The 24,211-nt window shown below is 46.3% G+C and overlaps 1 protein-coding gene and 1 pseudogene across 1 annotated transcript in view; one reads left to right on the top strand and one right to left on the bottom strand.

Annotated features, from left to right (window-relative positions):
* Nucleotides 1–24,211, top strand: part of MYO5B (myosin VB) — a 382,117-nt gene that overhangs the window by 253,931 nt on the left and 103,975 nt on the right. Inside the window, exons 11-12 of the mRNA XM_060119082.1 lie at nucleotides 9,126–9,207; nucleotides 9,736–9,876. Of these exons, the coding sequence (XP_059975065.1) occupies nucleotides 9,126–9,207; nucleotides 9,736–9,876 (223 nt within the window). The remainder of the gene's footprint in view (nucleotides 1–9,125; nucleotides 9,208–9,735; nucleotides 9,877–24,211) is intronic.
* On the bottom strand, nucleotides 5,628–5,879 carry LOC132502898 (small ribosomal subunit protein eS27-like; annotated as a pseudogene).

Here is a 24,211-nt window from a genome sequence, read left to right as displayed (position 1 = left end):
GGTTGGGAATGTGCAAAGCAAGCAAATAAGAGTGGGAATTGCTGCCCCCTCCCCTACCAGTAGGTGCTGATTACTTCAGCTGGGATGACTGTCCGTAGATAAACTGTAGCACCTAGCTAGAGTGTTACTGGGTCACCAGTCAAGCTCATTCTAGAGACAACTGGAAGGAGTTCCATAGTATAAATGAGCCACTCCAGATTTTTGTATAAATGTTTAATATGTTACTATAGAATCAGCAGCTAGAGTGAATAAACAGTCACTTCTGTATACATAAGCAAGCAGTGTGTGACCCAGCAGCATACATGCATCCCTCGCCGTATCGTGATGTTCTGAAGGGTAGTTAGTTCAGATGGTAGAAAAGGCTGTGAGCGCCTAAGTAAATTGCTTGGGCCACAGCTGCCTTCACCACAGCTGTGGTGAGCCCCCTGCCCAGAGGCCCTTCTCTCAGGCTCTCCTGAACAGTTCCAGATACCCAGTGTCCTGGTAGAAGCATGCCTTCCCTACATCTTGCTCCCCTGCCCCAACTCCAAGCAGAGCAGGCAACACCCAGGGCAATTTAACCAACCCAAGCCAAGCTCTTTTCCTTAACTAAGGATCTGTGAAGCTGCCTGCAAGGTATTTCTTACCAGGCAGGGGATGGAAATTAATAGGAGAGAGCCAGGCAGCTTTTGGCTGGGGTTTCCTTTTCATGTCGCATTAACCAGCATTTGCCTCTACAGGCTTGATTAATTACAATCGTAACCCTTTATTCCTCTCTCCTCCTCGAGGCAATGGGAAATAAATGGTTCCAGTTTGGGAAAAATACACATTTATTTGTCTTTGACCTGAGCCTTCAAAATGCCAAGATAGCAGGAGGCTTTGGCTATGGCCAGCTCATTCTTGAAGAGGACAGTTGGCCTAGGGGACTTAGGGATCAAGGCAGGGATAGATTCATGCCTAATGCTGAGCAATAGTGAGGGAGAGGCTGCCGAGGGACGTTTGGGCCCCAGGAACAGGAAATGGGGTTTGCTGGGATTTTATATCTTCCTCAGTTCTTGTGTTACTTTCTGTGTCTCTTATGGTATTTCCTAACTTTAAATTCGCATCCAGCTCTATTCAGTGCTTTTTAATGATTTAAAAAGTATTTTTAAATTGTAGTTTTAAAAAAACACACAATATAAAATTTACCATCTTAACCGTTTTTACGTATACAGTGCAGTAATGTTAAGTATATTCACATTGATGTGCAATAGATCTCTAGAACTTTTTCACGTTGGAAAACTGAAACTATACATTAAACAACTCCCATCTTCCCTCCCCCAGCCCCTGGCAACCACCATTCTACGTTCTGTCTCTATGATCTTTTTTTTTCCCTTTTTTATGGTATGCGGGCCTCTCACTGTTGTGGCCTCTCCCGTTGCGGAGCACAGGCTCCGGACGTGCAGGCTCAGCGGCCATGGCTCACGGGCCCAGCCACTCCGCGGCATGTGGGATTTTCCTGGACCGGGGCACGAACCCGTGTCCCCTGCATTGGCAGGTGGACTGTCAACCACTGCGCCACCAGGGAGGCCCTTGTCTCTATGATTTTGACAATTCCACGGACTTCGTGTAAATGGAATCATAGTTTCTATCTTCTGGGACTATCTTATTTCACTTAGCATAACGTCCTCAAGATTCAACCATGTTGTAGCATGTGACAGGATTTCCTTTTTTTGTAAAGGTGAATAATACTACATTGTATGCATGTACCACATTTTATTTATCCATTGATGGACCTTTGGGCTGCTTCTCCCTCTTGGCTGTTGTGAAAATGCTGCAATGACCAAGGAAGGGTGTGCAAATATCTCTTCTTTTAGACTTCTTGGATATATAACCAGAAGTAGGATTGCTGGATCATATAGTAATTCTATTTTTAATTATTTGAGGAACATCCATGTTGTTTTTTATAGTAGCTGCACTATTTTACATTTTTACCAATAGTGCTCAGGGGTTCCAGTTTCTCCACATCCTTGCCGACACTTGTTGTTTTCTGGTTTTTTTGATAGTGGCCATCCCAGTAGGTATGAGGTGGTATCTCGTGGTTTTGATATGCATTTCTCTAATGATTTATGATGGTCTTTTCATATGCTTCTTGGCCATTCATATATCTTCTTGGAGACATGTTTTAAGTTCTTTGACCATTTTTATTTATTTATTTTTGTTTCCCACTTTCTTTTTTAATTTTTGGATTGTTTTATTTACTAATTTTTTAAGGTACATTTTTACACCCAGTAAAATGCACATATCTTTTTTTTTTTTTTAGTTTCTGCTTTATAACAAAGTGAATCAGTCATACATATACATCTGTTCCCACATCCCTTCCCTCATGCATCTCCCTCCCTCCCACCCTCCCCATCCCACCCCTCCAGGTGGTCACAAAGCACCGAGACCATTTTTAAATCAAGTTATTTACTTTTTTTTTTTGAGTTGTAGGATTTCTTTATATATTCTGGATATTAACCGCTTTTCAGAAATATGATTTGCAAGCATGTTCTACCATTCTGTAAGTTGCCTTTAATGATATATTTTAAGTAAATTTCTTAGGCTCACCATTTGCCTTCATCATTTTGATGGAAATTCTTTTTTTTTTTTTGATGGAAATGCTTTGTGTCTTTGTTATGTTTTGTTTTCTTGGTCTCACTCTTCAAACTAGACTTACAGATAATTTCACAATCCTAAGTTATTTCTTTGGAGATGACTACCCATCCCCTCTTTGTCTAGTATGGAAAGGTTTCATGGAGAATGGAGGGGGAGAAGTCAGTGATTGCATTTACCCTGCAGCCTGTGAACAGTGACCCAACCTTGGACAGCCCAGAAGATTCCAGGACATGTCTTCTTCAGGGTAGACATGCATAGCTGGCCCCAGTGTCCTCAGATCCAGCAGATCACCCGAAGCAATTGGGTTCTCCCTGGAATCTCTGAGTCTCCCAGGAGAACCGTGTCACTCAGAGTGCTCGAAAGTCAAACTCAACCTTCCAGAATTGCTCTGACACAGCCCTTTGGAGCATGCCTGGAACAAACACCACTACATAGTCGTAAAGCTTGGATAAAGTCCCATTTCTCTCTGTCCATGCCAGCACCCCCATGAACTCACCCTCCTTTGAAGTCTTGTAACACATACAATCTCTACTAGTTGGGAGGTTTCATATACTGGTTTCATGTTATCCTCCTAATAGCTCTGTTGGGCAGGATCCATGACTTGCTCTTCTTTGCAGCCCTTACAGTTCCTGGGACAGTTGACTGATGGATTGGGAGAGGGTTACCATATGGTGGGCATCTTCCTGTCCCACATTAGATTTTCAGACATGGGGAAGAGCCGGGAATTGGAGCACGCTGCAAACTGAATGGACTTAGGTCCTCCAGAAGAACTGCTCTTGACACTGGGATGTGAGCAGTGCCTAGAACTGTGCTGTCCCTGAAGGACAAGTCCTGTGTGGGGACATCTGGGCACAGAGAGAAGCACGTGAGCAGAATCCAAGTCCTGCCATTCTTAGGTGCAGCTAGCACCCCGGGATTGTTTAGTAAAGAGAGCAGAAGGATTGGCCTCCCTAATAGACTGCAAGGTGCCCTTGTGAGGTTTCATGGGCTTCAGGGGGGAAAGAGACCTTGAGAGGACTTGTTTTGACTTTTAGTACTCATTCCCTAGAAGCCCCCCTCTATGTCTAACCTATATCACATATCTTCTCTTTTGACCTTTGGCAGAAGGATAGAGAGAGGTCTTGGTGAAATAGAAAGACAAGCCTGAGCTAAGAAAGTCTAGTTCCTCTGACCTGTGCTCCAGGGGAAGAACTGTTTCCCAACCTTCAAAGCATCTCATTGCCTCTCTACTCTGGAATGAATGGCTCGTGGAGGTTAATAATTAACTCAGAGTGCCGGGTTGACTTCTTTTTATTGCAGTTTCACTTTCCCACAGATACTGCCTTATTTTTCTAGAGGTGCTTGTATCCCTTACCCCATCCTGAAGTTGGGTAGGATGAGAAGGGAATTTTTTACTTTTCTACTACGTTTCTGAAGATAAGGGAACATTGAAGTAGGGGTGATAATTGTACCACCGTGAGTACAGATCTCAGGTCTCAGCATCAAATCTTATTCCATGTTTTGACTTTCCTCCCACCCAAGGATTCTGGTCTAAATATTCTCAACATTGATTTTAGAAGATAAATCCAATTCTCTCTCGTATATAAATTTCTTTGTGATATTTTAATCTTGTGGACTATAAATTGATCCACTGTGTTTATTTTAAAAAAGTCATCTCTATTGATGGCAAGAATTACTACAAATATAATTTAATTTAGAGAAGTTGCCCTATCTCCCTATCTGTGGTTTTCTGAGGTCAGTCATCTTAGACATTTTCCAAGCTACCCAAACCCCTCATTCATGTCTGGCCCTCCAGCATTACAGTACTTACACTAGACGGCAGAGGAATTGTTACCAGATAATATCTTAGAAATAGGGAAATTATGAGCTAATTTCAGGCCCTCTCAAATTCATGAGAATATTCTTTGTGGAGTGCTACCAATGTAAACCTTTAAAAAATGACAAGTGGGAGATATTTAAATCCTTTATCTATGGAGCCCAGTACAAGCCCAGCAAGCACACGCAAGTGCTGTTATCTGGCCGATTGCTAGGGTGGCTCTTTTTATCTTCCTTCTAGGTTTTATTAATTAAATTTCCCCTGGGATTTGGCTGTCATCAGCAACCTTTCTTGGGGTGTGACGGGATTATAGGGGGAGGAAATGAGGTCCTAGGAGACATAACTCGGGCTATAGGACCATCCTCTGGGCTGGGAGGACCCTAATCCAGGGTAAGGACTGGCAGAGCCAGTGCCTCCCTCCTGCATGGTCTGGAGTGCCTCCAGCTTGGATTTTGCATCTTTGATCGTGTTTTATTGACCTAGAATTACTTCTCTTCTGTGGGCATGACCAAAGTCTGTGCTTTAATGTGGTTGTCTCCAAGTAGGTGATTCCCTTGATCTCAAGATGATTTCCCACTTCTCCTCGTCTTATACCTTGGTGGGGGAGCTGGGCACAGAGGAGGAGAAGCCTCATGTTTTCTGGGCACTGAGCCAACCCTGTTGGGCATCTGATGCATTTATTTTTGCTGGTTCTGCTGCTTATGGTGCTGCCTTTCCACCACCACTACCATCCCCAACCCCACCAGGGGCAGCTCCAACTTTTCTATTAGGGAGTGGTAGTTCAGCCTGTTTGGAAGGGCTGGCATTAATTTTATGTAAGACTGAGAAAATTCAGTCACCCGTACAAAGAGTGAGAGGGCTAGCGATGTGAAGTTATGAAGGCTGAAGCCTGTGTCCCCAACCTGGGGTCCCTCGGTGTCCCCCCTCTCCCGCTCTCCACGTGCTCAAACACTTCCTCCCCTGGGAAGTTTTCCTCTTCTCCACAGCCCTTCCTAGTCATCTCTTCCTTCTTTATGTATGTATTTATTTATGCTCATAATCAAAACTTTATTGAAAAACACATCAAAATAGGAGAGCATTGTTGTATACCTTACAAAATTAAACATAATTACATCATCTTGGTAGATTAACTAGAATTACTAAACAGATAAGGCTTTCTGTGATAGGACACAAATTCAAGAAGTTGCGTGGATCATTAGTGGTGCTTTCTTCTACATGAACACCCTTCTGTGAGTCTGGCCTTTCCTCCCATCAGCTGGCACAACACTGTTGAACAACCAACACAGAGCACCACTGTCTGAGCATGGCTGAAAACTGTGGTAATCCTGTAGCAACCTGGACATTTTACATCCATAAAGAATTTGGACTTAGAACCAGCCAGGTTTTTTTAATGTTTTTTCTTTTCTTCTTCCAAGGAAGGATGCAGTAAATCTCTAGCCAAAGGCATGTTGAGGCTTTAGCAAGCCCAGCCTGTCCAAAGCAGCAGCACTCACCTGGGCTCATGGTGTCCTCTTCATTCTTTCTTTCTTTCTTTTTTCTTTTTTAATTTTTTTGACTTATTTATTTTTCATTCTTCCTTAAATGGAACTTTTATTCCTTTCTGAGTTAATGTGGTCTCAGAAATCACTCTCTCTGGGTTCAAATATTGGCTCTTCTGTCTACTGACTCTCTGACTTCAGACAGGTTATCTAATTTCTTCAACAGTAAGATGGGATTGGTAATAGACCCGAGCTCTTGTTTGTTGTGGGTGTTCAATGAGCTCATGAAGCATCTGGGGCTTGGTGCTCTATAGGTGCTCATTTATAGGGTCCCTGCCAGCTCATTCAGCGTGGTGCGTGAGTGAGAAAAAGGTACCTCTTCCTCCTCCAGTTCTTCCCCTTCTTACCCCCTCAGCCTGATGCCTTTGCTCTGCGAACATGGTGGCCCCACTAACTTGTAGCTAAAGCTGCTGATGCTATAATAATGCTCCTAGCTTGGTGGGTGATCACATCCGTTCAGTTGTACAGGTGAATCTCATCTCCACGCACCATTGGTCATTTGAAGTCCTCTCATTTCCACCTTCCTTAATGTCTTTAGAACCTTCCCTTTACTTGGCCACCGCCAGCCTGATTGGATCTTTCCTGAATTATTGCTCCAGTAATAACTGCCTTACTCGACCTCCTGCATTCAGTCTTGCACACCTTCCCACAAATCACAGTGTTTCTAAGATATAAGTATGGTTTTCATTTCTTTTTTTTAATATATTTTATTTATTTTTGGCTGCATTGGGTCGTTGCTGTGCGTGGCTTTCTCTAGTTGCGGCGAGCGGGGGCTACTCTTCACTGTGGTGCACGGGCTTCTCATTGTGGTGGCTTCTCTTGTTGCAGTGCATGGGCTCTAGGTGTGCAGGCTTCATAGTTGTGGCACACGGGCTCAGTAGTGGTGGCTCACAGGCTCTAGAGTGCAGGCTCAGTAGTTGTGGCTCACAGGCTTAGTTGCTTTGTGGCATGTGGGATCTTCCCAAACCAGGGCTTGAACCCATGTTCCCTGCATTGGCAGGTGGATTCTTAGCCACTGCACCACCAGGGAAGCCCTGGTTGTCATTTCTTAATTTAAAATCCTTCAAATTTTCCCCATTTCTCCTAGTGAAATCCAAACCCCTCAAGTGTAGCATACAAGGCCTGCAGGCGGGACTGTGCCTGGCTGTGCTGTGCCGTGCCGTGTCTCATCTCTTTACCTGCCCTCCTCTCTGCAGGCTCCACCTCTTCTCCAACTCCCTTCCCCAGCAGTGATCGAGCCATATTGCAAACAGTTGAGCAGTTGATGTCAGTGTTGATGATCTAAAGTATAAAGAGCTCAAATAAGTCCATTTTTAAAGTTAAAACCCAACAAATATTTCACCAATCACAGACAGTTCACAAGGTACAGACAACTAGTACACACACACACACACACACAGAAAAATGTTGAGCTCTATCAATAATCAAAAGATGCGAAAAATCAAAGAGGAACATTCTTCGCATAATAATTAACCAAAGATTTTAAAAAGTTAATCTACCTTACTGACCAAAGATCTGTGATGCATTAATACTCCCAGTGAGGGGCAGTGAGAACGTACCTGATTGGAGCACAAGGGAACTTTTGGGGTGATTGTGCTGATAAAAATGGTTCTATATCTGGATTGTGATGGTGGACACAGGTAGTATAATATTTATCAGAAACTCATTGAAATATATCTTTCAAATTGGTGCATCTTATTGTACATAAACTCTAAGTCAAACATGAATTTAAAAACAACATTATTAACCAGGATTAGGTGAACAAGGTGCTATCATACATAGGGAGGCTGGGGTGGAGGGTAGGGTGATAACATCAATTGGCTCCATCTTTCTGGAAGGCAATTTTCTTCTACCATTTAAGAAAACAAACTCGAACATGGTAATTTTCCTTCTAGAATAGCATCCTAAGGATCATGAATTCAAAGATGTATATCCAATATTTGTCACAGCAGTGATAGCAGCTAAAAACTGGGAAAAGAACCAAAATGTCCTGCAATAGGTGATTGGTTAAATTATGATTCATCTGCATGGGGGCCACTGCCAGCCCAGGAGAAGCCTTTGTGTGAATTGGAAAAAGGCATCCCTTCTGGGGCAAATGCTGCCTCCCAGACTTGAGGGGATCATCAGCTAAATTCTGGCCCCACTGGTCCCCTCACCTGAGCACCTATACAGTCCTCAGGCCTAAAGCAGCATCTATGATCCATACGAGGGTCCATGAGGCAGACATTAAAACTGATGTCTTTCGGGACTTCCCTGGTGGCTCAGTGGTTAAGAATCTGCCTGCCAGTGCAGGGGACACGGGTTCGATCCCTGGTCTGGGAAGATCCCATGTGCTGTGGAGCAACTAAGCCCGTGTACCACAACTACTGAACCTGCACTCTAGAGCTCAGAAGCCACAACTACTGAGGCCTATGCACCTAGAGCCCATGAGCTGCAACTACTGAGCCCAAACGCGGCAACTACTGAAGCCCGTGCACTCTACAGTCCATGTGCCGCAACTACTGAGCCTGCATGCTGCAACTACTGAACTCCACCTGCCTAGAGCCTGTGCTCTGCAACAAGAGAATGCAATGAAGAGTAGCCTCTGCTCACTGCAACTAAAGAAAGGCCACAGGCAGCAACGAAGACCCAGTGCAGCCAAAAAACAGACCCAACGCAGCCAAAAAACAATAAATAAATAAATAAATAAAACTGATGCCTTTGAAGAACAATGGCATGGGAAAACGTTGAATAACGAATGGGGAGTTAAATGACAAATATAGGTATAATTTTACATATAATTGTACTTTTCTTCAAAAACGTAAAATCGCTAGAAGGAAACATACCAAAACGTAACTGGTGGTTAATGTGAGTGATAGAATCATGGGTGACTTTCTCATTTTTACACCTGCTTTTTCTGAATGTTCTGCCATCAGTACTGTTTCTAATTGCGAAAAAGATGTACATTCTTACTCTCCTACTTAATAGGACTCTGTCATGCTGATGCCGGCAACAGTGGTCTCTTTGGGCACAAGAGCAGATGGGCCTTGTGTGCTGGAGTTAAGGCTAGAGCCGGGTGGGAGCAGGGGACGAGGGCTGCCTTGCTGAGGTCCCAGTGCTTCCTTTGGTAAAAGGAGATGCCTCTTACTTTATCCTCTGCTCTTTCCATTCTGCAGGTTTGAGACGTTTGACGTGAACAGCTTTGAGCAGTTTTGTATCAACTACGCGAATGAGAAGCTCCAGCAACAGTTCAACTTGGTAGGTTTTTCTGGACCCGGACATGTCGGGTGGGGAAGACCTCTCTCCCCACCAGGGAGTGACAGACAGCCCGACCTACTTCTCTTCTGTCCAGGGTCAGTGGGCTCGAACTCTGCCCTGACCTGCCCTTGGTTTCCTGGTGGTGCCCCAGCTCTAGGCAGGTGCTCCCCACTGCTCAGAAGGAGGTCAGTGATCCTCTCCTTGGCTTTGACTCCCGCTCTTTTTGACCCCGAGCTTCTGGAGTATTTGAGCAATTGCAAGCCAGCTATGAGGCTTCTTGCTACTGGTTGAGGTATGACAGTACAGATGATTATTGGAGTGTCCTAGGGAAGGGTTCACATGGGAGTGAGGATCACCTAACTGAGCTTTTTTCTTCTGAATTCATGACTGTGACTTGTGCCTAAACCTTTTCTAGCGAGTATGCACCATCCTCCAGGGCTCAGAACCCATGTGGTTGAAGCTCAGGGGAGTTGAAAGTTAAGGTGTGTCTATAGTTCACTAACCTTGACCTTTCACTTCTTACACCAGCATGTATTCAAGTTGGAGCAAGAGGAATACATGAAGGAGCAGATCCCTTGGACCTTGATTGATTTTTATGATAACCAACCTTGTATTGACCTCATAGAAGCTAAGCTGGGCATCTTGGACCTGTTGGATGAAGAATGTAAGGTAAAACTGATGATGCTCTCATTGAATCAGTTCAATTCTAGGCTTGGGGTGTGGGGCAGAGGACAGCTCTGGGGTGCAGGGGAACATGTGAGATCTCAAAGCTGGAATTTCATCTGTGATTAGCTGACCTTTAGTTTGCTGGGAGAAGCATTGGTGTCTATTCTGCATACTAGAAGATACCAGAAGGTAACACGTTGAGCATGACTGGCAGGTATTGCTGCATTGGTGAACATATGCCTCTTTTGGCAGAGACTGGGTGTTATGGATTGGCATGATGTGTTGGTGGTATGGATTTGGTGCCCCAGATCACCGACGTGCTGAGAGGACCCCGACTTCTAGACAGGCATCCCAGAGAGTGCAGGTCAAGAGCACAGGGTCATCTTTACCATGCCAGATGGCTTGGGAGCGATAAGAGCCCCATGATTGGTAGCAGGTGAAAGCTGTAGATTTCCCCCATGTAGCTTGTCATGGATGCTACTTGCTATAACAGGAAGAGTCCTGAGTTGCCAGCATGGAGAGAAACAGGCAGCCTTGGAAATGTGGGGCAGGGGAACTGGGTGTTATCAATCACCTAACTACTTTGGCCTTTGGTTTTCTGCTCTATGAATTGAGGGGGGTTGGATCTGATGATCTTCAAAACTTCTGGTTTGGTGTTTGGTGATGAAGGGGTAAATATATGCCAGCTCCTCCAGTGATGGAAACTCTAATCAAAAGGTGTAGAAGCCACGTGGTTCTCAGTATTGAAACGGAAGAGCCCAGTTGCGTTTACTTTCTGGTCTCCCATGTCTTCCATGTAAAGGGTGGCTTGTGGCTTGATGATTTAGGGGGAGCAGATGTTTCCCTTCCAGAAGGACTCTCCAAGTTTCATTACTTTGAAAGTGAGAAGGAACAATGAATAAGACAGTGGAAGACAGAGTGAAAATACACTGAAATCCACAGTACATTTTTTTTAGTGGTGAGAGTGGGCACTCTTGTCTTGTGCCTGATCTTAGAGGAAATGCTTTCAGTTTTTCACCATTAAGAATGATGTTGGAGAGAAACCAAGATGGTGGAGTAGAAGGATGTGCTCTCACTACCTCTTGCGAGAACACCAGAATCACAACTAGCTGCTGGACAATCATCAACAGGAAGACACTGGAACTCACCAAAAAAGATAACCCACATCCAAAGACAAAGGAGAAGCCACAATGAGACGGTAGGAGGGGCGCAATCACAGTAAAATCAATTCCCATAACTGCTGGGTGGGTGGCTCACAGACTGGAGGACACTTATACCACAGAAGTCCAGCCACTGGAGTGAAGGTTCTGAGCCCCATGTCAGGCTTCCCAACGTGGGGGTCCAGCAACAGGAGGAGGAATTCCTAGAGAATCAGACTTTGAAGCCTAGTGGGAATTGATTGCAGGACTCTGACAGGACTGCGGGAAACAGAGACTCCACTCTTGGAGGGCACACACAAAGTAGTGTGTGCATCGGGACCCAGGGGAAGGAACAGTGACCCCAGGGGAGACTGAACTAGACCTACCTGCTAGTGTTGGACGGTCTCCTGCAGAGGCGGGGGTGGGGGAGGCTGTGGCTCACCGTGGGGACAAGGACACTGGCAGCAGAAGTTCTGGGAAGTACTCCTTGGTGTGAGCCCTCCCAGAGTCTGTCATTAGCCCCACGAAAGAGCCCAGGTAGGCTCCAGTGTTCGGTTGCCTCAGGCCGAACAACCAACAGGGAGGAAACCCAGCTGGACCCATCAACAGTCAAGCGGATTAAAGTAGTACAGAGCTCTGCCCACCAGAGCAACAGTCAGCTCTACCCACCACCAGTCCCTCCCAGCAGGAAACTTACACAAGCCTCTTAGATAGCCTCATTCACCAGAGGGCAGACAGCAGAAGCAAGAAGAACTACAGTCCTGCAGCCTGTGGAACAAAAACCACATTCACTGAAAGATAAACAAGATGAAAAGGCAGAGGGCTATGCACCAAATGAAGGAACAAGATAAAACCCAGAAAAACAACTAAATGAAGTGGAGATAGGCAACCTTCCAGAAAAAGAATTTAAAATAATGATAGTGAAGATGATCCAGGACCTTGGAAAAAGAATGGAGGCAAAGACTGAGAAGATGCAAGAAATGTTTAACAAAGACTTAGAAGAATTAAAGAACAAACAAACAGAGATGAACAATACAATAACTGAAATGAAAACTAACTAGAAGGAATCAATAGCAGAATAACTGAGGCAGAAGAACGGATAAGTGACCTGGAAGACAGAATGGTGGAATTCACTGCCGTGGAACAGAATAAAGGAAAAAGAATGAAAAGAAATGAAGACAGCCTAAGAGACCTCTGGGACAACAATAAATGCAACAACATTCGCATTATAGGGGTCCCAGAAGGAGAAGAGAGAGAGAAAGGACCAGAGAAAATATCTGAAGACATTATAGTCGAAAACTTCCCTAACATGGGAAAGGAAATAGCCACCCAAGTCCAGGAAGCACAGAGAGTCCCATACAGGATAAACCCAAGGAGAAACACGCTGAGACACATAGTAATCAAATAGGCAAAAATTAAAGACAAAGAACAATTATTGAAAGCAGCAAGGGAAAAATGACAAATAACATACAGGGGAACTCTCATAAGGTTAACAGCTGATTTCTCAGCAGAAACTCTACAACCCAGAAGGGAATGGCATGACATACTCAAAGTGATGAAAGGGAAGAAGCTACAACCAAGATTACTCTACCTGGCAAGGATCTCTTTCAGATTCAGTGGAGAAATCAAAAGCTTTACAGACAAGCAAAAGCTACGTGAATTCAGCACCACCAAACCAGCTCTACAACAAATGTTAATGGAACTTCTCTAAGCGGGAAACACAAGAGAAGAAAACGACCTACAAAAACAAACCCAAAACAATTAAGAAAATGGTCATAGGAACATACATATCGATAATTACCTTAAATGTGATTGGATTAAATGCTCCAACCAAAAGACACAGACTGGCTGAATGGATACAAAAACAAGACCCATCTATATGCTGTCTACAAGAGACCCACTTCAGACCTAGGGACACATACAGACTGATAGTGAGGGGATGGAAAGAGATATTCCATGCAAATGGATATCAAAAGAAAGCTGGAGTAGCAATATTCATATAAGATAAAATAGACTTTAAAATAAAGAATGTTACAAGAGACAAGGAAGGACACTACATAATGATCAAGGGATCAATCCAAGAAGAAGATATAACAATTATAAATATATATGCACCCAACATAGGAGCACCTCAATACATAAGGCAACTGCTAACAGCTATAAAAGAGGAAATTAACAGTAACACAGTGAAAGTGGGGGACTTTAACACCTCACTTACACCAATGGACAGATCATCCAAAATGAAAATAAATAAGGAAATAGAAGCTTTAAATGACACAATAAACCAGATAGATTTAATTGATATTTATAGGACATTCCATCTAAAAACAGCAGGTTACACTTTCTTCTCAAGTGCACACGGAACATTCTCCAGGATAGATCACATCTTGGGTCACAAATCAAGCCTCAGTAAATTTAAGAAAATTGAAATCATATCAAGCATCTTTTCTGACCACAATGCTATGAGATTAGAAATGAATTACGGTGAAAAAAACATTAAAATGACAAACACATGGAGACTAAATAATATGTTACTAAATAACCAAGAGATCACTGAAGGAATCAAAGAGGAAATCAAAAAATACCTAGAGACAAATGACAATGAAAACACGACGCTCCAAAACCTGTGGGATGCAGCAAAAGCAGTTTTAAGAGGGAAGTTTATAGCTATACAAGCCTACCTCAAGAAAGAAGAAAAATCTCAAATAAACAATCTAACCTTACACCTAAAGGAACTAGAGAAAGAAGAACAAACAAAACCCAAAGTTAGCAGAAGGGAAGAAATCATAAAGATCAGAGCAGAAATAAATGAAATAGAAACAAAGAAAACAATAGCAAAGATCAATAAAACTAAAAGCTGGTTCCTCAAGAAAATAAACAAAATTGATTAGCCAGACTCATCAAGAAAAAGAGGGAGAGGACTCAAATCAATAAAATTAGAAACGTAAAAGGAGAAGTTAAAACAGACACTGCAGAAATATAAAGCATCCTAAGAGACTACTATGCTCTGTGCTCAACATAGGTGCTCCTATGTTGGGTGCATAAATATTTATAGTTGTTATGTCTTCTTGGATTGATCCCTTGATCATTATGTAGTGTCCTTCCTTGTCTCGTGTAATAGACTTTTTTTAAAGTGTATTTTGTCTGATATGAGTATTGCTACTCTGGCTTTCTTTTGATTTCCATTTGGATGGAATATCTTTTTCTGTCCCCTCACTTTCGGTCTGTATGTGTCCCTAGGTCTGAAGTGGGTCTCTTGTAGACAGCATATATATGGGTTTTGTTTGTGTATCCGTTCAGCCAGTCTGTGTCTTTTGGTTGGAGCATTTTATCCATTCACATTTAAGGTAATTATCGATATGTATGTTCCTATGACCATTTTCTTAATTGTTTTGGGTTTGTTTTTGTAGGTCGTTTTCTTCTCTTGTGTTTCCCGCTTAGAGAAGTTCCCTTAACATTTGTTGTAGAGCTGGTTTGGTGGTGCTGAATTCATGTAGCTTTTGCTTGTCTGTAAAGCTTTTGATTTCTCCATTGAATCTGAATGAGATCCTTGCTTGGTAGAGTAATCTTGGTTGTAGGTTTTTCCCTTTCATCATTTTAAATATATCCTGCCACTCCCTTCTGGCCTGCAGAGTTTCTGCTGGAAGATCAGCTGTTGACCTTATGGGGATTCCCTTGTATGTTATTTGTTGTTTTTCCCTTGCTGATTTTAATATTTTTTCTGTATTTAATTTTTGATAGTTTCATTAATGTGTGTCTCAGTGTGTTTCTCCTTGCGTTTATCCTGTATGAGACTCTCTGCATTCTCCAGACTTGATTGACTATTTCCTTTCCCGTATTAGGGAAATTTTCAGCTATAATCTCTTCAAATATTTTCTCAGACCCTTTTTTTTTTCTCTTCTTCTTCTGGGACCACTATAATTCAAATGTTGGTGTGTTTAATGTTGTCCCAGGGATCTCTGAGACTGTCCTCAATTCTTTTCATTCTTTTTTCTTTATTCTGCTCTGTGATATTTATTTCCAGTATTTTATCTTCCAGGTCACTTATCCATTCTTCTGCCTCAGTTATTCTGCTATTGATTCCTTCTAGCGAATTTTTTATTTCATTTATTGTGCTGTTCATCACTGTTTGTTTGCTCTTTAGTTCTTTTAGGTCCTTGTTAAATGTTTCTTGTATTTTCTGCATTCTGTTTCTGAGATTTTGGATCATCTTTACTATCATTACTCTGAATTCTTTTTCAGGTAGACTGCCTATCTGCTCTTCAGTTGTTTGGTCTTGTGGGATTTTATCTTCTTCATCCGCTGCATATTTCTCTGTTTTCTCATTTTATTTAACTTACTGTGTTTGAGGTCAGAAAGCAGGCTGCAGGGTCATAGTTCCTCTTACTTCTCTCACCCAGTGGGTGAGGTTGGTCCAGTGGCTTGTGTAGGCTTCCTGCTGGAGGGGACTGGTGCCTGTGTTCTGGTGGGTGGGGCTGGATCTAGTCCCTCTGATGGGCAGTGGCCACGTCCAGTGGTGTGTTTTGGGGTGTCTGTGAGCTTAGTATGACTTTAGGCAGCCTTACTGCTAATGGGTGGGGTTGTGTTCCTGTCTTGCTAGTTGTTTGCATGAGGGGTCCAGCACTGGAGCTTGCTGGCCCTTGGGTGGAGCCGGGTTTTATTGTTGGGATGGAGACCTCTGGGAGATCTCTCACCAATTAATACTACATGGGCCCAGGAGTTCTCTGGTGGTCTAACGTCCTGGACTCAACTCTCCCACCTCAGAGGCTCAGGCCTGTCCCCCAGCTGGAGCACCAAGACCCTGCAAGCCACACGGCGTGGAAGAAAAGGAAGAAGAAACAAACAAACAAGAGACAAAACCCCGAGACAAATGGTAAAAGCAAAACTAAACAGACAAAATCACATGAAGAAACATACACACACGCACTCACAAAAAGAAAAGAAAATAAAAAAAGAGAATGAAGAAGAGGAGAGCAACTAAACCAATAAACAAGCTCAAAAACTAAAACAAATACTAAAAAGTAAACTAATAAATACACAGAACCAGGAACAAATCAAATGCAGAAAGCAAACTAAAAAAATGCAATGAAAGCATAAAGCAAACACACAAAAACGATAACAAAAAATGTAAAGACAAAAGAAAGATTAAAACAAAAGGAAAAAATACAAAACAACAAAGTAGTAAAGTAAAAATAGATAATATAGTTTAAAATAAAATGAAAACAGCGCAAAACAAAGAAAAAAACAAACACAAGGAAAAAACACAATATAACAAAAAAGTTCAGTAGAAAGAAGAAAAAATAATGAATAAAATTAAAAATATATTAAAAATAAAAGCATAAGAAAGAAAATAAAAAATTAAAATTAAAAGAATAATCATAAAAAAAGAACAATGGAACAAAACAAAACAAACAAACAGACAAAACAAAGTAGTGATGTTTTCCTGGGGCCTCAGCTGTCAGTGTCCGTGTCCCCCCAGTGAGCTGCAGCCAATCCCTGCCCATCCAGGAAGTCTTCTGATACTTCTCAGTAGGTCTCTGGGCCTGCTGTGGGCATTGTTGGGCCAGCTGAGCCCCTGATCTGGCCTTCCTCCTGTGTGTACTTGTCCCCAAAGTTCACAGCCTCAATTGTGGGAACACTTGTTGTCTATTCAGGTATTCCACACATGTGGGGTTTACCAGGCCAATTGCAGGGATTTAACCCCCTGCTCCTGCAGCTGCACAGAGAGATTTCCCTTTCTCTTCTCTGGTCGCAGAGCCCCTGGGGTTCAGCTTTGGCTTTGGCCCCACCTCTGCGTGTGAGCTGCCCTCAGGTGTCTGTTCCCCTCCCAGCCAAGAGGGGGTGAAAGCAGCGGCTGTTAAGTCTCACTTGCTCACTCAGGCCGGGGGGAGGGAGGCATACAGCAGTCACAGTTGGAATGTGCAGGTGTGCCTGCAGCAGCAGAGGCTGGCACGAAGTTGCAAGAGCCTGAGGTGGGCTGTGCCTTCTCCCGGGGAAGTTAGTGCTGCATCGTGGGACCCTCGGCAGTGGCGGGCTGTACAGGCTTCCGGGAAGGTGTGGGCAGTGACCTGCCTTGCACACAGGACCCTTGGTGGCAGCGGCAGCAGCCTCTGGGTTCCGAGATGAGAGCTGCGGCTCACGCTCACACTCGTGTAGGCGTTGCCCTGCCGTCTGTGGGCACACGGAGCAGGAAGCTCCTCTGGTGGGCCTGCCTTCTTCTCCCGCAGCCCACCACAGTGGATTCTTGCTGTCCAGCAGGCCCAGGTTTTTTCCCGGACTCCCTCCCAGCTAGCTGTGGCGCACTAGGCCCTTCAGGCTGTGTTCACGCCGCCAACCCCAGTCCTCTCCCTGGGATCCGACCTCCGAAGCCCGAGCCTCAGCTCCCAGCCCCCGCCCGCCCTGGCGGGTGAGCAGACAGGCTTCTCGTGCTGGTGAGTGCTGGTCGGCACCGGTCCTCTGTGCGGGAATCTCTCCGCTTCGCCCTCTGTAGCCCTGTTGCTGCGCTCTCCTCCGTGGCTCCAAAGCTTCCCCCAGCCCTACCAGTGAGGGGGCTTCCTAGTGTGTGGGAACTTTTCCTCCTTCCCAGCTCCCTCCCAGAAGGGCAGGTCCTGTCCAGATTCCTTTGTCTCTTTTTGTTGTTGTTTTTTCTTTTGCCCTACCCAGTTACATGGGGATTTTCTTGGCTTTTTGGAAATCTGAGTTCCCCTGCCAGCATTCAGTAGGTGTTCTGTAGGACTTGTTCTACATATAGATGTAGTTTTGATGTATTTATGGAGAGGAAGCTCATCTTCACGTCTTACTCCTCCGCCGTCTTGAAGGTCCTCCCCACCATATTTTTATCTGATGGTTTTCAGCACATTTTCAAAGCTGGGGACTTCATCTGGAGTCCGATTCAGGAACAGGTAATTCCTCAGTGTGGCAGAGGTGAGCCTTGTCTTGCTCCACCTGTGAGGTTGTGGTGAAGGTGATAAGAAGTTGTCCCTGCCTCGAGTCGCACTGGCTCAGTGACAGAAGTCACAGCCCAGGCCCTCCAGTCTCCCCTCCTGGTGTTCACCACTCACTCATATTCCTGGCTCAGTGTCCACGGCCAATAGCTCCCTTCTGACACTCGGGGAACACGCTCCCCTCCCCCGTGTGATCCTCTGTGATCCTCTCCGTAACCTTCCCAGCTCCACACCCCCAACCCATGTTCTTGGTCCCGTTCTGACCTGCTGAGCCAGCGCAGCCCCCCAGGCCCTGGCTCCAGGAGGGCTCCAGCTCTTCATTCCCCTACCCAGTTGTGAAGTCCAAGGTCATACAGGGCTTGTTCTGCACTTTTCTACCTGGCTCTGTGCTGAAGCGCTGACTACACCAAAACCACGGCCCCAGGGGCCTGGCCTCTCCTTTCACCTTACACATGACTCTCACAGGAACAGCCCAGTGCCTCAGGGTGACTGAGTCTGTGAATTCAGCAGCTGTCTAATCAGTTTTCCCTGATTTCTCCTGCCTTTGGCAGGCAATCCAGGGCTACTTGTGCGTTTGTTTTGGCTCACAGTTTGAGGTTCTCAGAGGTGCCACTACCCTAGGGAACATGTCCCAGAAATGTCAAGTCACAGTGGTGAGAACATGGGTCCCAGTGCACAGTGAGAGACCTCAGACTGCCGTCCAGAGAGTGGGACCCGGGCCTCTGGGTGAGGGAGTGGGGGGCACTCAGAGCAGCACTGGGCCGGGCAGCAGGTGGTTCTGGGAGTGGTGGAGGAGTGCTTAGCAGTGCAGCCGAAAAGTAGGCAGTGGTTGCAGGGAGGGCCAAGGTGCAAATATTCAGCAGTTTTGAAAGTAACTTCCCCAAATCCCTAGACTTTGAAGCCTTGGGTATCCCCGGGGCAGTAGGGATCCCCAGACCTTTCTGTTCAGTCTTCCTACAGAATGCACGCTGCCTATGTTACTTTCAAGAAGCTAAGGGGAAGTAAAATCCGGCTGTGTTTATAGGGACGGTCTCTGCCTTATGCTCTGTGGTGCCTTCTGTTTGGGTTTGTAAAATTAAGTGATTTAAGTTGAAGACTGTATCCAACTCAAACTCCTGCCAGACACCCAGAATGTATTATGCACGTACTGTATGTCTGGTCTTGAGGGGAAGACCCTCAGGAGTGGAGGCAGGGATCTCCCTGCCGGCCAGCAAAGGGTGAAGAGGGCCAGGATGGTGCTGGGGAAGAGCTCGGCCTGAGTGAGGCCGAGGGGCCCGCAGAGGGCTGTGGGCAGGGACCAGAGCCCAGCAGGGGCAGCGGAGTGACAGCACAGTGACCTCAAGGGCAGGGCAGGGCTCACCGAGTCAGAAAGAGTGCTGAGCTGCACGCAGCCCCGGCAGTTCTGTTAGGTCCTTGCTTCCCCATCCCTGAGGCTCCTTCGAAGGGAAGGTCTGAGGATAAGCCTGGGTTTCCTGCTAGTCAAGCTGGTGGGGACTCGGAGTGTCCCGTTGGATGGGGGGTAGTACTGTGAACGTGACACTTTCAAACTCACTGGCCGCCAGTCACAAGTATAGCAGGGGAGGCAAGCTGAACAGCAAATTAGGGAATAATACAAAACCCCACCATGTAGTCACCATCTTCCGCCAGGTTTAACCACTCTGGGAATTCGGGGTCATTCAGCATAATCTGATTCACCTTCTAGTAACAGATGGATTTTTAACCAACAGTTATTACTTTTGTCAAGTCATGAAACTGCAGTTAAAAAGGGTGCATGTTGCTGTATGGAAATCTTACTGTAAATCTGACTTTAGAAAACAGGGCAGCCTGCTGCACCCTTCTAGCAGCACCCATGGCTGTGACCTAAGCAGGTTAGGGATTCCCATGGAATTGGTCGTACCTGGGCAGCTTGCGTTTCTCGGGAGCCATCCTGTTGGATGTGGAACTGCCTCAGATACACTCTGCAGGGTGAGAAAGAATCAGGTCGTGCTGTGAAGAAGTGGGTTCTGTGACCCCCATGAGACAGGCCACGAAGCCAAATGAAGTCAAAAGCAGCCATCGGGAAAATCACTTCTCCTGGAGAAGACACCTAGTGGCAGGCGGGACCAGTGGGCTGAGATTTAGATGAGAAACGTGGATTCGGGGTAGCCATGGACTGAAAGGGGCAGCACGCAGGGTGGGTCTCCTCAGCCTGTGATGGGCGCCAGAAGCTGCACAGGAGGCCTGGGGACCAGGACAGCAAAGTGCTCCAGATTCCTCCAGGTGGAAAAGCTTCCTTACAGTCATGAATTTATCGTCAGACCCAGACTAAGCTGCAAACTACAGCTGCTCCTCAGTAACCACGGCCAGGGGAGAGGGTGTTTGCTTGTGGAAAATGATAGTTTCCAGGCTGCTCGTAACAAAACTCTCCTCCCCCAGCGCTAAGGCTGCTGCGGATGCTGTGGACATAAGCGTGCCTCCGCCAAATTCAGACCCCGAGTTCCCTGCCCTCCCCATGTCTCGGTCATCAGTCCCTCCCTCTTGGAGGAACAAACTGATTAGGGGTGATAGGATTTGAGATGTCAGTGCATGTTTTCTCATAAATCACATACTTGCATTTTAGCAGGAATTTTGTGAAAATGATGCTTTGACCCCTGGAAGCAATTCTAGTGAATGATACAGACACCGTCTCAGGTTGTAGAGACTGTGTTAGGGACCCACAAAGGAAGGCCTGGGTCGGGGAGGCGAGCTCTGCCCTGTTGACTAGGATTCTCTGTTTCATGGAACCCAGCCTGCGGAGCCGACGGGGATGGACCTCGCTCGACGAGGCAGGAGAAGGAAAGCAGCCTGCAGACGGGGAGGTGGATACCCTTGTGTTTCCTGACCTGGGCAAGGCTGCTCTCATGAGAGTTTACTGTGGATCAAGACCAAGGGCTTGTGGTTTGCTAAGACGTCGCCCCAGAGGCCACGGCTTGTGAGCAGCTTTGAAGCCTGTGGTGGAGGCCAGGGAAGTGCCTTTCCCGCATTCATCCACCCTGCGAACCCCATGTTCCCTTCAACACACCTCTGAGGGGGTCGAGCAAGCACTGAGATCATCTCCCCGGATGACAGGGAAATGGAAACACTGAGAAGAAAGTTTCAGGGGGAAAGCATGCCCTGGGCAGCTGTGTAAGGAGGGGTCACATGAGGGGAGAGGGGTTCTGAGCAAAGGGAATGTCACGTTCACAGAATATGAAATGGTCCTATCTGTCCAGAGAGAGCCCATGGTGGTGGCAGGCGAGGGTGGGAGGAGGAACCGTCCAAGGATAGGAGGCTCGGCCTTGCCTGCGCAGCGAAGGCGTTTGGACTTGACTCTGGGGGCTCTGGGGGTGGAAGGGTGTGAAGCGGGGCAGAGGTGTGATCAGGTGTGGCTCACTTTTCTACAGGTCTCCCTGGCAACTGTGTGAAACGTAAGCTGGAGAGAGACTGGAGTCCGCAGTGCCCTGGCAGCGCTGTGCTTGTCCAGCCGGGGGGAGATGCTGAGGGTCTAGGCGAGGAGCGGAGGGGCTGAGGAGGGGGGGCAGCAATGGTGAGGGCCTCGGAGGCCCTGCATCTGGCAGCGAGTTGTTGCTTAGAGCAGTTTCAAGGAAGTTGTCTGGGCCGAAGCCTGATTTCAGTAACTTGAGGAAAGAATAGGAGGTGAGGCAGTGGAGATGGCACGTCTGAATTCCTTTCTGGAGGCTAAGCTGTGAAAAGGAGGAGGCGAGAGAGAGGAGAGGCGGGAGAGGCTTCCGGGAGAGGGAAGCTGGGCGGATCCAGGTCTCCAGGAGGCAGGAGTGCGTGTGCAGGATGCCGGCTAGGGGGAGAAGCGCTCCCTCCTGTGAGAAGGGCCCGAAGGATCGAAGGGCTGTGGATGCAGCTGCGTTTCTGGATGTAGAGCAGAAATTTGAAGTTTCCTGCTTGACGGCCGGCCTCCCTATGAGGGAGGAAACGAGGCATCTGCTAAGATGCAGCAGGGTTAGAAGCTGAAGGGAACAGAGGAGGAGAGGACAGGGTGTCCTACAAATACGGACGAGCAATACCGAGTGCGGAGGTGTGTTTACTGAGGTCAGAGACCATAAAGTGAGATGTGGGAGTTGTCGGGGTCCACTCTCCCCTTCAATGTGGGCACAGTGTCTTAATCCATAGCAGTGATGCTCACAGTGAAATTTGATTTTATTTTCTGGCGGCCATACTAAATTATATTAAATTATCAGCAGGAGTCGATTAAGGGAAGAGCAGCTGACGTGTGATCTTAGCCAGCCCCCCAGGTGTGGGAAGAGACAGGATGGGTCGTTGAGTTGTTCTAGAATTAGCGTCTCGCTGAGCACGCGGAGAGGCTGTTTTGTGGGGGTGGAAAAGTAAAGGCCCGGAACTGGCCTTGGAGGAGATGGCTGCCAGGTGGGGAGGAAGGAGCCACCTCCGCCTAGAACTGTTAGGACAGCAGAGTCCTGGAGGCCCAGCTATCACAGGAGGATTCGGGGTTGATGGGGGCAGGGTCATTTGAGAGGGCATCAGGGAGCCCACGGAGGTATGGGATGGAGTGAAAGAGTGCCCGGGGAGGCGGCCGTGGTGGCAGGGGCCCCGGGAGACGGGACAAGGAGCAGAGATGGAATAACTGGCTTTGGGGTCCTTAGCAGTCAGCTCTTGTCAACTGTTGGGCTGGGGCAGGCTTTGGCCCCTGGCGATGTCCCAGGCCAGTGATGACAGCCAGACATCTTCAAGAGAGAGTACAGTTTCCGACAAGGTTCCAAGAGCACCTTGGTGAAAAGTTGTCCTGGGCCACAGGGTGTATACCCCAAGCTGTTGAGGGGCTTAGTAAGTCTGAGGACTTTCATTCCCCTCTCCCCCGCCCCCATGTTTTCTCTGTTTTATTTCAATGACAAAGAGTAAAGTCAGGTTTAATGCATTTTTAACAGCTTTATTAAGATAGAATTAATGAACCATACAATTCACCTATTTAAAATACACAATTCAGTGTTGTTTAGTATATTCAGAGTCATGCAGCCATCACCATCACAATCAATTTTAGAACATTTTCATCATCCCCTGAAGAAACCCCTTAGCAGTCACTCTCCATTCCCCCGCAGCCCTAGGCAACCACTAATCTACTTCCCATCTCTGGAGATTTGCCTATCCGGGACATTTCATATAGATGGGGCCTTCACTTTTTGCTGTGACCAGTGGCCAACAGAGCAGATCAGAGGGACTTGCCCTCTGAGGGACAGTACCCACCTGGATGAGGACAGAGCTGGGGTCCAGGCTCCTGGTCCAGTGCCCTTGGAGAGGAGAGTAAGGAGGCTCGCATGAAGCTGCTGGCAGATTCTTTTTTTTTTTTTTTTTTTGCGGTACGCGGGCCTCTCACTGTTGTGGCCTCTCCCGTTGCGGAGCACAGGCGCCGGACGTGCAGGCTCAGCGGCCATGGCTCACGGGCCCAGCCGCTCCGCGGCATGTGGGGTCTTCCCGGACCGGGGCACGAACCGGTGTCCCCTGCATCGGCAGGCGGACTCTCAACCACTGCACCACCAGGGAAGCCCTGGCAGATTCTTTTTTAAAGGATTTGATTCGCTGCATATTCCAGAGCTACTGATAACCACAGTCTATTGTAGATTTTATCAAAAGACAAAATTTGCTTTCTATCTCCTACGCCTGTTCTAAATCTACTTTTTGGAAAGATTTTTGGAAATAACTACCTCCTGCCTAACCCTGCCTTAGTGGTTACCTTTAAAACTCTCTCATCAGGCAGGAAAGCATGATAGTGAGGAGCACATACTCTAGAGCCTGTCCTGGTTTGAACCCCAGTTCTGCTACTTCCCAGCTGTGTGACCTTGGGCAAGTTACCTAACCTCTCTGTCTCAGTTTCTTCACCTGTAAAATGTATACAGCCATAGTACCTAGCTCATTGGATTATTGCGAGGATTGAATGAGTTAATACATCGAAAATGTATAGAAAACTGCCTGGCAGTAAGTTCTTTGGGCATGTGCTTTGATTATTATCTGAGATTCTTAATGGTTGTGAATTCCTGCTGGCCCTTATTTTTAGTCAAGGGTGGGGGTGAGAAGAGAGACTGACCCTTGTCAGGGAAAATGTATACCTATGACCTTGATTCCTGGCCTCCCTTACTCATTGATTTATGCAAGTCTGAATTAGAGACTATGTGGAATTCTGGAGTCTGTAACAGAAGTCCAGTTTCATTGTCAAGACAAGACAATTTTGATATTGGCAAATATAAGTGTTGACCAGGTGAGGCTTCTCATCAT

Source organism: Mesoplodon densirostris, chromosome 15 (genome assembly GCF_025265405.1).
Source record: "Mesoplodon densirostris isolate mMesDen1 chromosome 15, mMesDen1 primary haplotype, whole genome shotgun sequence".
NCBI lineage: Eukaryota > Metazoa > Chordata > Mammalia > Artiodactyla > Ziphiidae > Mesoplodon > Mesoplodon densirostris.
Note: the sequence above shows the minus strand (reverse complement) of the source record. Positions and strands in the feature narration are given on the sequence as shown.